The sequence below is a fragment of the Erithacus rubecula genome (assembly GCF_903797595.1).
Source record: "Erithacus rubecula genome assembly, chromosome: 4".
In the NCBI taxonomy this organism is placed as follows: domain Eukaryota; kingdom Metazoa; phylum Chordata; class Aves; order Passeriformes; family Muscicapidae; genus Erithacus; species Erithacus rubecula.
Window position 1 is genome coordinate 20,570,408 of NC_136686.1, and position 11,452 is coordinate 20,581,859.

General features: G+C 37.9%; 1 protein-coding gene across 6 annotated transcripts in view; it reads right to left on the reverse strand.

The window, feature by feature from the left end:
- The window catches only part of OSBPL8 (oxysterol binding protein like 8), a 52,276-nt gene extending 41,359 nt beyond the window's left edge, over positions 1 to 10,917 (reverse strand). Inside the window, exons 1-4 of one of the 6 annotated variants that reach the window (XM_079304832.1) lie at positions 10,785 to 10,917; positions 9,867 to 9,970; positions 4,541 to 4,577; positions 687 to 818 (exon numbers count right to left, since the gene is read on the reverse strand). In XM_079304832.1, the coding sequence (XP_079160958.1) occupies positions 687 to 818; positions 4,541 to 4,577; positions 9,867 to 9,908 (211 nt within the window). In that variant the 5' untranslated portion in view covers positions 9,909 to 9,970; positions 10,785 to 10,917. Of the gene's footprint in view, positions 1 to 686; positions 822 to 1,566; positions 1,660 to 4,540; positions 4,578 to 9,866; positions 9,971 to 10,099; positions 10,116 to 10,784 lie in introns of those variants that run through there. The other 5 variants (XM_079304830.1, XM_079304831.1, XM_079304834.1 and 2 more) reach the window with 5 other exon arrangements.
- Positions 10,918 to 11,452: the final 535 nt, after the last annotated feature.

The window sequence follows — 11,452 nt, forward strand, 5'->3', positions numbered from 1 at the left end:
TTTTCACTAAGAACTGCACACACCCCAAGAAAGATGTCCAGTGCTTTCCTAAGCAATAAATGCAAGTAGTTTCAAATGCAAATAGCCACAAGGAGAGCAACTATTGCTTGTTTTCTTGTCTCTTGAATGGTCTATCAGCATATTAGGTCTACTAATGAGTTTCACTTTCCATCCAGTCAGTTCCCATGGATCCACAGAATTTGTTTTCAACAGGTTTAGCAAGGAACCACTTGAAAGCTGACATAAAATAGTGTGGAGACTTTTTGTTTTCTTTTTCTAAAGAGAATGATCTTTCAGTAGAAGTAATTGCTGAAGTATCTTTCCACAAAAGTTCCACCTGTGGTACATCATAACACTGCTGCATAAAGACAACTTGAATACTGAGAAAAGAATGTTACCGTGGGTTTTGCAGGACTACACATAAATAACCATTTATCATCATGTGGACTGTTCTCCTATCAAACAAATCATAGCATGCCTTAACAAACTAGTGCATCACATCATGCATTTTTTCCTATTTCAGATTAACACATAAAGATACAAATAATCACATAAAAAATTTCAGTATTCTTTCTTACTTACCTCTTTATTGTAAAAGGCAGTGGTTCTGAACCAGTATTTGGAATAGATAATAAATGTTAGAATTAAAGTACTTTAAAACATCTGTAAAAATAACTTTGTCTTACCATGACTATGGGCAGTTCCTGGACTGAGACATGGTTGGAATAACTCTTTGGTTGGAGTAAAATAGGCTTCTTTCCCCTGGTGCTGGTTCATTTTTCCTGGAGTTATAGGCTGTTCATCACTGTTTGTTACAACTGCTGAAATACAAAATGGATGCTCATTCAATGATGTTTCTTTGCTTGCACATAGCTTTCTATTAAGAACCTCACTGCTGTTTATGAAACTGGTATTCAACTGCTCTGTGGCAAAACATTTCATTCTAAAAACGGATGTTTTCAAACCAGATAGTTGCTCTGGAGAGGATGGCAGAAAGAAGCCAGTAAGACTGATCTAAGACATAAGACAAAAGATGAAAACAAAAATTAGCATAAGCTTGGAAAGACTGATACTCAATAGATCAGCACTGAGCTGCTGTTTATCTTTCAAAATGCTTCTTTTCTTTGCCACTTTCGTGATAGCTTTTGGTTTAACTAGCCACAACTCAGCCAACCCATGAAACAACTTGCCAGATCAAGCTGTACCAACATCCCAGAAAGCTAAGATAAATGTCTGTATGTACATCACAAGAAACAAGTCTTAGCAATACAAATTATGTACAAATTCTGTCAAGGCACAGGCTTAAAGCAGAAGAGTTACTCTCCTTGAACCTCATCAGTCTGAAAGACTTGTCTGGTGTCTTACCTATTTCTAGGATCACCTGGCCAGCCATCCTGTTTGACAGTTTCTGTACATTTTGCTAAGCTGCACACAACAAAACTGTACCTTTTTCATAGTCAAAGAATGACTGTCTCTGTAACACCTGTCCTGTGAAAGCAGATATACTGACAATGTGTTCAAAGAGGGAAACAAGCAATATTTACTAAAGAAAAGACTGGAACTTACAACATGGATGATTTTAAGAGTTCCCAAGCTTTCCTTAAAAGTTCAGCAGAAGATTTGAGTCAAACCAAACAAGTTCTATTCTCTGGATGGACTCTGCAAAGTACAAAGGCCTTCTTAGCTTTATCACTACTCTTATTACAGTAGTGGAAACATTTTGTAGCAAAACCTGGAATGAATACAAAGTAGTATGAAAAAATAAAAAGGTGCTTGAGTGTCCAGAGAAGGGCAAGGAAGAGGAATATAGTGAAGGGTCTGGAGCACAAGTCTGATGAGGATAGCTAAGGGAGCTGGGGTTGTTTAGCCTGGAGAAAAGGGGATTCATGGTAGACTTCACTGCTTTCTACATCTACCTGAAACAGATTCACAGACCCAAATAACTTCTCCCACATAACAAGTGACAGGACAAGAGGAAACAACCTCAACTTATAGCATGAGAGGTTTAGATTGGATATTAGAAAAAATTCTTCACCACAAGGCTTCTCAAGCATTGGAAGAGGTTGCCCAGGTAAGTGGCACCAATCCTGGAGGTATTTTAAAGTTGTAGAGATGTAGCACTTGGGGACATGGTTTAGTGGTGCACTTGGCAATGCTGGGTTAATAGCTGAACTCGATTCTGATGTGTTTTCCATCCTAAATGATTCTATGAAGAATGCAAGTACTGCAGTACACTCACCTGCATTATATTTCTACATCAATTACACTATCTAAAGCTCTGCTCCAGACAAACTATTCTCTATGTGAACTGCTGCTGAGGAAAAGTATGTGAGGAAATGGACAAGGAGGGCAATGAGCTCATTTTACCAGCTGAGTTTAAGTCTATCAGTGCCAGAAGTCTGGTATTGCAAAGTAGTTTCTGATTTTACTCCTCCTGTTGTACCAAACTAGCTGTTTATTTTTCAGCAACAGTAAGGGAAAGAGGGGAGCAGGGCAGCTGCTGAAGTCTTGGGAAGGGATTGTACCACAGAAGGTCTTGCATGTGAAAATAAAAGGGGGGTAAGGAAACAGCTGCTTCACAGGTTTGCACAAAATGGGCTGCTGCAAGGAGAGTGAGTCATACTTGTTTTAAAGATTTAAGGTGTACAGTGCACTGAAGGAGGACCAACTTTCAGCCAACTAGCTGAAAATTCTTTGTGATGAGCTTCTGGCCACTTAGCTTCTGCAGGGTTGGGATTTCTCAGCCTGCTGTGCTCTAGAGGTGCCCCCACCAGCCCCTGTGCCACCACAGCAGCTGACACTGAGGGATCCAGAGCAGGAGGTGCACTAGCAACCCTCTCCTGAGAGACCTGTGAAGAAGGCTTGCTGGTGAATGGGCAGCATGCAGCACTGCTAGCTTAAAGAGCTTTGGGAATTCCAAAGGTTTCCTCAAGCTGTCACAATGCAATAATTTCTCAGGCAGCACTTGCCAGTAACCCAGAGCATAAGCAAGTTCTGCATATGAGTGTTATTAAAGCATGAGCTACATTCAGCAGTGGTGACTCAGTCTCACTAACAGGACTACAAGCTCCCTGTAAAATTCATATTCCTCCATTAAGAGTCAATTAGGTCTTGCAACAACTCCTAGAACTGACAGAAAAACTCTGGTAGGAATAGAGCCTGTGTATCACCTAAGACAGATTACCATGTGGCAAGCACTTCACTTGCCTGCAGATTCAAGGTGAACTTACCAAACCAAGTGGGTTTTTGAGAAAGTCCACCTATAAAGGTGAAGAATGATTGAGAGGAGAGCTTTTAAATCTCCTTATTTATAGGAAACATCATAAAAGTACTGAACAAATGGAAATAAATCAGTTAAGAACATAACTATTTATCCACACCATAGCAGCCACCAGGAGGAAGTCCTCTCCTGCAAAATGCCTCATCCTAATGCTCAGATGTTAGCTCCAAAGTGAGGGAGAAGACAAGGCATTATTTTAGAGAAGAAACAACAAACAGTTAATATCAAAGCCTCCATGTGACTCTTTAGAGGCTGTTGAGAGTTGAGAATACATACGTTGTTCATGTTCATCATACTGGTCATCAAATTACTAATATAAAAGTCTGTCAGTACAATTCATATCTTAGAAGGCACATAATTTGGGGTCTTTACAGCCATTTTAGTTCAGGTAAAGCTATAAAAATAATCTGAAGTGTCAGATTCCCACTTCTGTTTCTATAATGAGCCTGTGAAAGTGCCTACACCACTGAAAAAAGCACAAAGACACCACATACAGGAAGAGGTTTATTACAACTCAATTCAACATTGTTTCTTAATGTCTGTAATAAGCCATATCAGCTATGACTACAGCTTCTGCACAGAGTTCTCACGGAAAAAAAACAAACAATTAGTGCCTGAACCTTTCTTTTTCCCACATACACAAGCTCTTCATCCCAGGAAAAATTACTCTGCCAATCATACTAATGTTTACAAACCAATGGCACCAGTAAGTCTTTGGCTGTGTGTAAGCACATACATATATCTGAAGTTTCCCCCATCACCTCACCAGATCCAATAATGAAAAATTGCAGTAGATATGCAGTATTGAATATGTAAAATTATTGAAATTAACTGAGCCACACATAGCATTAGAAATAGACAAACTCAAATATAAAAAAAACTGTTTCTGAACCATTATTTCCATATCTTTACTATCTATACTACAACAGCATTTGAAAGTTTAGTATCAAACTGGAAAAAAAATAGCTTTTTCTCTTCCAGATAAATAATGTGAATTTTTTTTTTTTTCTGACCATGACTAGGAGAGGTGAAGAATAAACTTTTCCCCATAAAAAAAAAAAAGGCTACAGTAGGGAACATTTGGATGAGTGGTATGCCAGGCAAAATACTTTTCCAACTGCAGATTTTCATCACACTTCAACTTCTCAATTATGATGCAGAAGAAGACCTAGTATTTATGCCAGCAACTATATGCAAAGATATATGCTAACTACTATGAACATATGTGCAAACACAATGTAGGAGAGAGGAGTCACTTACTTGATGGTCCAGGAGAGTCTCTGTTCTCACCATGATGCTGTGTACACATACAATTGAGGAATGAAGAACAGCAAACATAAAAATCCAGGCCAGGAAGAAGCAAGTGCACAAAAAGCAGCAGCAGCAGTGGGAAAGAAGGACAATGAAAACAGTGTTAGTTCATAACTAAAATACAACATGCACCTCAATGCCAAAGGCAAGATCTCAAGGGACTCCACAGAAAAGTTGAAGCAACAAATCTGACAAATATGCTTATAGAAAAGCCATTATTAGAAGCCATCATTAGTAAACAGCAACTGCCTCAACCACTTCTTCTGAGTGGAAACTCTCCAGCAGCAATTGAGCTCTTGTATGACTTGACACAGCATTTTTAAAGAAATTTTAAGCTGGAGTGGTTTCAAAAGACTGAAGCCCTAAAGAAAGCTCAAATAACACAAAATGTTTCCAAAACCACTCCACTTTCAGAAAAGTGTTTTGGAAGAGAAAAAACACCTTTAAAGCTGTAAGTAATGTGCAAGCACCTACTAATGCTAGATTCTAAAAGCCTAACTGCTTTTGCCTACACACAAACTTGAAAGCCACATTCTGTTCATCTACAAACACAGATAACATTTGAAATTGCTTAGGATGCAAGACAAGCAGTGCAGTTTTAAATTTAAGAGGATATTTTATATCTAAGTATTTCCAGAGAACCAAGTCATAAAAAATTTCTCTCCCTCTGAATGCATCAAATACAAGCACTAAAGCAGGGTAACTACACAGTAATAGCCTGTATGCTTTTCTGATATTTGATGTGGAATCTTGTTTAAATCCTTGCTAACCAAGACCACAGTCAAGACTACAATCCCACTGTGCTCAGCCATGTAAATATAAAAGGCAAATTCCACTTATGTCTTTAAAGATTTACTGCATTTGAAATCTGTGAATAATAGAAAAGAACAGAACACTTATTAGAATGAACATTTCCACCTTAAAAATAAAAAATCCAAACATGACATATCTATCTATATCTCAAATAAAAAACTTCTGCTCCATAAAGTAGCAAAATCCTTGCTCTGCTTTAAAGAAGATCCAATCTTGCCTCTCTTATCACGACTCAAACAGCAGGAAATATAAAAGAGAAAAAATCATAATCAAAATCTTTGCAAGCAGGAATCTTGTCTTGCACTCCTAACCTCAAAACACTGAATTTTTTTTATCCCTCACATCTGCCTAAGGGTGTTAAATTGTAAATTGACAGTGCAATGTACAAATGTGAAGTACTGCAATGAATATACAGCAATTGCAGTACACATCATTGGAAAGGTGAGGGAACCCTTCTCTCATAATTCTGCACTTTCTGGAACAGGACCTTACTGAACAGGAAAAACTGAAACAAAATATAAGCACAGCTGGCAAATAAACTTCCATTCCTGTCAGAGACTAAATTCAGGTCCAAGAGTGAAACCCATGAACTTACCAGGCAGGTTTGGGTGGTAGTACATGAAATGTATTCAAGAATTTAATGGTTTTCAGGGCAAAGTGTTTATTCTTAATGTACAGATAACATACTGCAGACTAGGAAACAGTTTATGTTCTGACCAGAACCGTCCTACCCTATGCTGATTTTAGATTCAAGAGGATAGTGGCTGATAAGAAGAATCCTGCAGAAACTACACATAATCCAGCAAGTGACTGAAGGACTGGGAGCATCTATTCAGCACTGGGCTGCTTTATTTGTCACTGGGAGCTGGAAGGCAAGAGAATGGGACTGGAGAAATGCACTGCAGACAGACACAGGGACCAGAGGCACCCGAGGCTCGGGCGCTGCTCGCTGGCAGCGCGTTACTGGCCTGGGGAAGGAACAAGAGTGAAAGGCACCACAGCAGGTCCTGTCTCACTGCCTGCCCTGCAAGCAGCCCTGGCCAAGACACAGCATGACACCAGAGAGCAGGGCAACCTGCCACCTGAGCTGTGCAGGGGCTTTTCATGTAAATATTTTAGCACTGCATGGTTAATCCTATGAACTGGTACAAACAGCTCCTATGCCAGAGGCTGAAACACAAGCCTGTCTAACTCTGTCCTTGATCTTCTGTTTAACTGGCATTCTGTTTACACACCAAACTCCCTCTGCTGCTGGTCAACCCCCTCTCTCCATCAGAGGTATTTGGGTCTGTGTATTTACCTAAAACCTGCAGAATATATATATATTTCTAAACATGGGTGCAAGATGTTAAGGTACTGAAATGAAACTATTTTGACCAAAAAGACCTTTATATTTTCCAATGGCTTGGTGCACCTCCATCATCTGCAATTCATATCACTGTAGACTGGGGTTCCAAACAACTAAGGGAAAAAGCCATGACAGTTTCCCTACTTCAGGGCTTTCTCTGAAAAGAATGCTCTCAGGACATTCCTGTCCATCACCACCCACAACTCTTATTCTAAATATACAAAATTAAAAGAAACAGACACATATTGCCAGAGGCACAGCCTACCCTTATTTTCACATTATATAATTAATGACTGATTACAGGTTACAGAAAAGTCCTTTGACAGTCCTCCACACTATGTGATCAATTTAATTTCTACAGAGACACAATTACTTTAAATTGTTGCTACCAAAATAGATGAAGCCTAGTCCTTCTCTCAGTAAAGTTTTTGACTAAGAGACAAAACCAGCAATATAAATCCAGCAATATAAAGCATCACATGGACAGCAGGTGTTAATTGTTTGCACACAAAGGCAGCTCTATTTTTAGATGTTCCTTCCTCAGAAACAAAGTTTGTAACAACTGCTACTAAACTTTAAAGTTATATTTGCCAAATTCTTCTAAAAAAAATCTTTTTCCTGTTCAATATTAGGGTAAAAGCAAAAGCATATGTCATGCTAGCATGTCTGAATCTGGTATTACCAAAGTTTTCTAAAAACACTGGTTTTACAATCAAAACATACAGCTAAATTTTTAATAGTTTAAATGAACATTCTAAAGCCAAGTTTGAGTTTTCACCTTGCTGAAGACACACTTTGCCTGAAGGCAGTCTCTGATACGTGTAAACATTAAAATTAACCCAATTCGATTTCAATTCAGAGTAACTGACCCAACCTACAAATCTGATCAATATAAAGGACCTCTACTCAATGGTTCAAGGAAAAAAGATATTTTTGTGTCTGTTGATGTATTAAGTAGCAAGGATTGACACTGACTGTACAAGTTATATCACAGGCAAATAATAAATTAAATATTGGTCTTAGCAAAAATTAGAAGTGACTAAAAATGACTAAAAATATATTTTAAAAAAGAATGGTTTATACTGTATGTTTTTGTGTAATGTTCTAAGTTCTGGGGCAATGAGACTTGCTTTAATTATTTCATAGAAAAGCAGAAAAAACTGATTTTGCAGTGTTTTAATGGTGCCAGACTACAAAAAGTGTTTGCTGAGCTGTCACAGTCTTTGTCTTCAAATTTATATTCAGAACACATCAACCTAATTGTTAGACAGGAAGAGCATTTAATATAAGACTTTTCTCCATATACTGATTTTGCAAAGAGCACAGCATTAAGGTCTGTGATCTCCTCATCTCTTGTTCTTCTACAAGCAAGCCAAAAAAGCAAATTAGAAAGCTGACACCTCCAAAATAGTTTTTTTCAGATACCTCCTAGAAACATCCCAAATGACTTAAACTTAAAAAAGGTGATCAGTACTCCTCATGCACGTTGCAACACATGTACTTCATGAATTTTATGACGACAATGGAACTTTAAAAAAAACAACCAAACGAACAGATTGTACCTCCAAGACTGGAATACTGAAAAATTTTAAACATTATTTTAAAAAATTTAGATTTCTGGGAAGTGTCAAGATTTGCATTGACTAAAGGTCCTCAAAATTACTTGGTCAATCTCTCTTAAAATACGTATCGTATTTTTAATATTTAATTTTCACTTTCTTTTACTATGATATACACTAGGCTGCATAAATAGACTACCAAATAAGCCTCCAAAAACATTTTTAACACCTGTAGTGCAACACACAAAACTTGACACTGTAACTGCAATTTAGACAGACAATTACTCCACTAGCTGATATTTTGATAAGAAATGCTTAGAGTAGCCTACAACAATACATCATCAGTTAAAAAAAAATATTCTGAGATGAAACTTCAGAAGAATATCAGATGAAAGGCAACCTATCCTTACACTGAGCATTCTTCCAAAGGAGTCTTGGTAAAACAGACTCATTTGAGGAACCTTCTTAAGATCATGCTATTCTGAAGGTATGTCACAAAAAGAAAAGCAGCATATTTTATGTTACTTTGAAGTGCTTTGCAAAATGGTACTTTTTTATCTATTTTGAGGAATCAAGGAGCACAGCAACTGAACTGGCAGCATTTTTTTTTAAAAATGAAAACCCCTACTGCACAGTTGACAGCTGATATTCATAGCATGCTGAATCTGGGATATAAATGCATGGGCCACGCAGCAAACCAATGAATTCATTCTTTAAAAAAAAAAAAAAAAAAGCCAAAAATTTTCTTAATGAACTGCAAAATAGCTTGTCTCCAAACTCACCACTTAAGATAAAAACAGTAATAAAACACTTGAACAAATTAGTAGCTCCATGTAGTAGTTGACTATTACAAATTAAGTTTGTCAGTAATGAGGTGCCAAATTTGACTTTCACCTCAGTTACAGAAAAACACATCCTATTTTCCCTTTGGGAGGTGGTGCTTTGGAAACTATAAAACATTTCCTGCTTCAGCTATTGAAGTGCTTCTACATGACAAAGCTTGTGGAAAAACCAAACTCTTAAATAATTTCAACATTTATTATGATGATGAAGGACAATAGTACCCACTAGCCTTTCCTGTTTTTAAATTGTGCTTAGAGATTCACTGCCTCAGAAATTTTATAATCAGTACAGATTATCAACTCTTACAAGTTAGATTACCCTGAAAACAAAATTATCACTCCTGTCTTTTCTGATCCTCATTCCACCAAGAACTACATTATTTTTTCTATTGTTCATAGTCACTAACTAGTAAAGTGCAGATTAGAAAGAGAAATACCTTTTTCTTTTGGGACTCTGAGACAAAATCCAAAAATCAAACCCAAAATCCAAAAGTATTTTGACATTCAGCCCTCCTGCCATGAGAGCCTAGTAAATGATACATAATACATGTATCATTTAAATACATGTAAATGATACATGATATTCCAAATGCATTCACCAGAAAAGTATAAATTCAAACCCAAAGTGAACAGATTCAAGTTATTTAACCCTCTCCCTGCAAAAGCATCTTCACATTAATCTCATTACACAAAGGCACACTTAAGTTACTCACTGAATTTCTATCCAGTTCCCCATCAACTGGAATGTTCTCCATGTTGAAAAGGCCTGTTCTCTGTCTCTACCACTTAGAGTTCTTCCATCCTGCTACTCGAGATCCTAGAGAAGAAAAAAAGAAAGCAATAATGTAATTCCAAGGGCTGAAATCCAGTAGAGGTCTACACTTTCTCTTCCCTCTGTTTTAAGAGGCTATGTACTCTTATATGGTAACCCTGCATTTGACAGTACCTTGCAAAACATGAACATTTACCCAGAGAAATCACCTTAAGAATGAAGAGCTTCAGCTAAAATGGCCAAAACAAAAACTACTCACAGAGGCAAGCACTTACTTCTACAAATAAGGAAGGAAGAGTTATGCAAAGAAAAAAAAAAAAAAAAAAAAAAAAAAGCCTCAGGTTTTGCCCTGTATTTCCCGTTGTTCCAGAGTTCCCAGCAGAACACTGTTCCTGCCCCACAGGCATTGCACACCAGCTGTTTGGGTACAAAACAAAGCTGTCCAGAAACAGCCATGTACTGCTTTGTGGAACCAAAACACAGAAATTAAATAATATGTGCAAGCCAGCACCTTGTGGCACAGCGGGCACTCATCTGGGGGTCACCACACACAGACAGAAAGCAATGCCTCATTCTCTAGGCATTTCCTATTTAGTTCTGTTTGCAAGAGAATGAACCCTACAATGAATCTTAGTATTCACAGCATATTTAAAGTCATTAGTGAGACAAGCACACACCCCAGGATCAAGCAAAACTTAGTGGGAAAAAAGCCCTTTAACCATTGACTTGTTAAGCAATTTTCAGGAGAGGCACAGATCAAACTGGGATGCCTATTGAGATGTCCAGGTACTGCCCATCACTCTCTCTCTCCAAGACCTCCCTCAAACAAGACAGCAGTGATGAGCAGCTGTGTGCTCACCTGTTCAAAGCTGCAGTGTCAGGATGGAGCAGGGAGAAAACCCTGTGGTCCCACCCTGCACAAAGCTGTGCTCACCCTGCCCTTCCTGCCAGCCACAGCAAACGTTTGATCAGAGAATTAGCCCAAGGACAATCCTCTTCTTTCCTTTTGTCTTGGGTGGGGTGAGGGGACAGGAAGCAGCTAAATTACAAACTCAATTGCTAAACCAACACTTGTGCAAGAACAGGGGTAGCATGGAGATGGTGATTATTTTTACACTATAATGTTAGCATATTGTGCTTAATCTATGCATTGAGCTAATGGAAAGGTTTGGTAAAAGCAGATTAAATGAAGGCATGAGGGTGAGGTGGGAAGACACATCATAGTCCCTCCAGGGAACCTGAGGAACATCTTCAATGCAGGAAGATGGGAGAAAGGCAAACAGATAACCAGAATACACAGGATCATCTGGTTCAAGTTCTGTCTCAGGAAATAGACACTCATGAAAATAAATCACACTAAAAATAATAACCATTTATTCAGCTGCTTTCCATGTTTTATTATAATTGTTTTTAGGTTTTGCATTATGTAAAGCAAGTTAGAATTTTCCTTCAGAAAAAAACATACAGTATTAAGACACTCTCACTAATTACTGTAACATATGCCAGTAAACCACAAAAGAAACCATT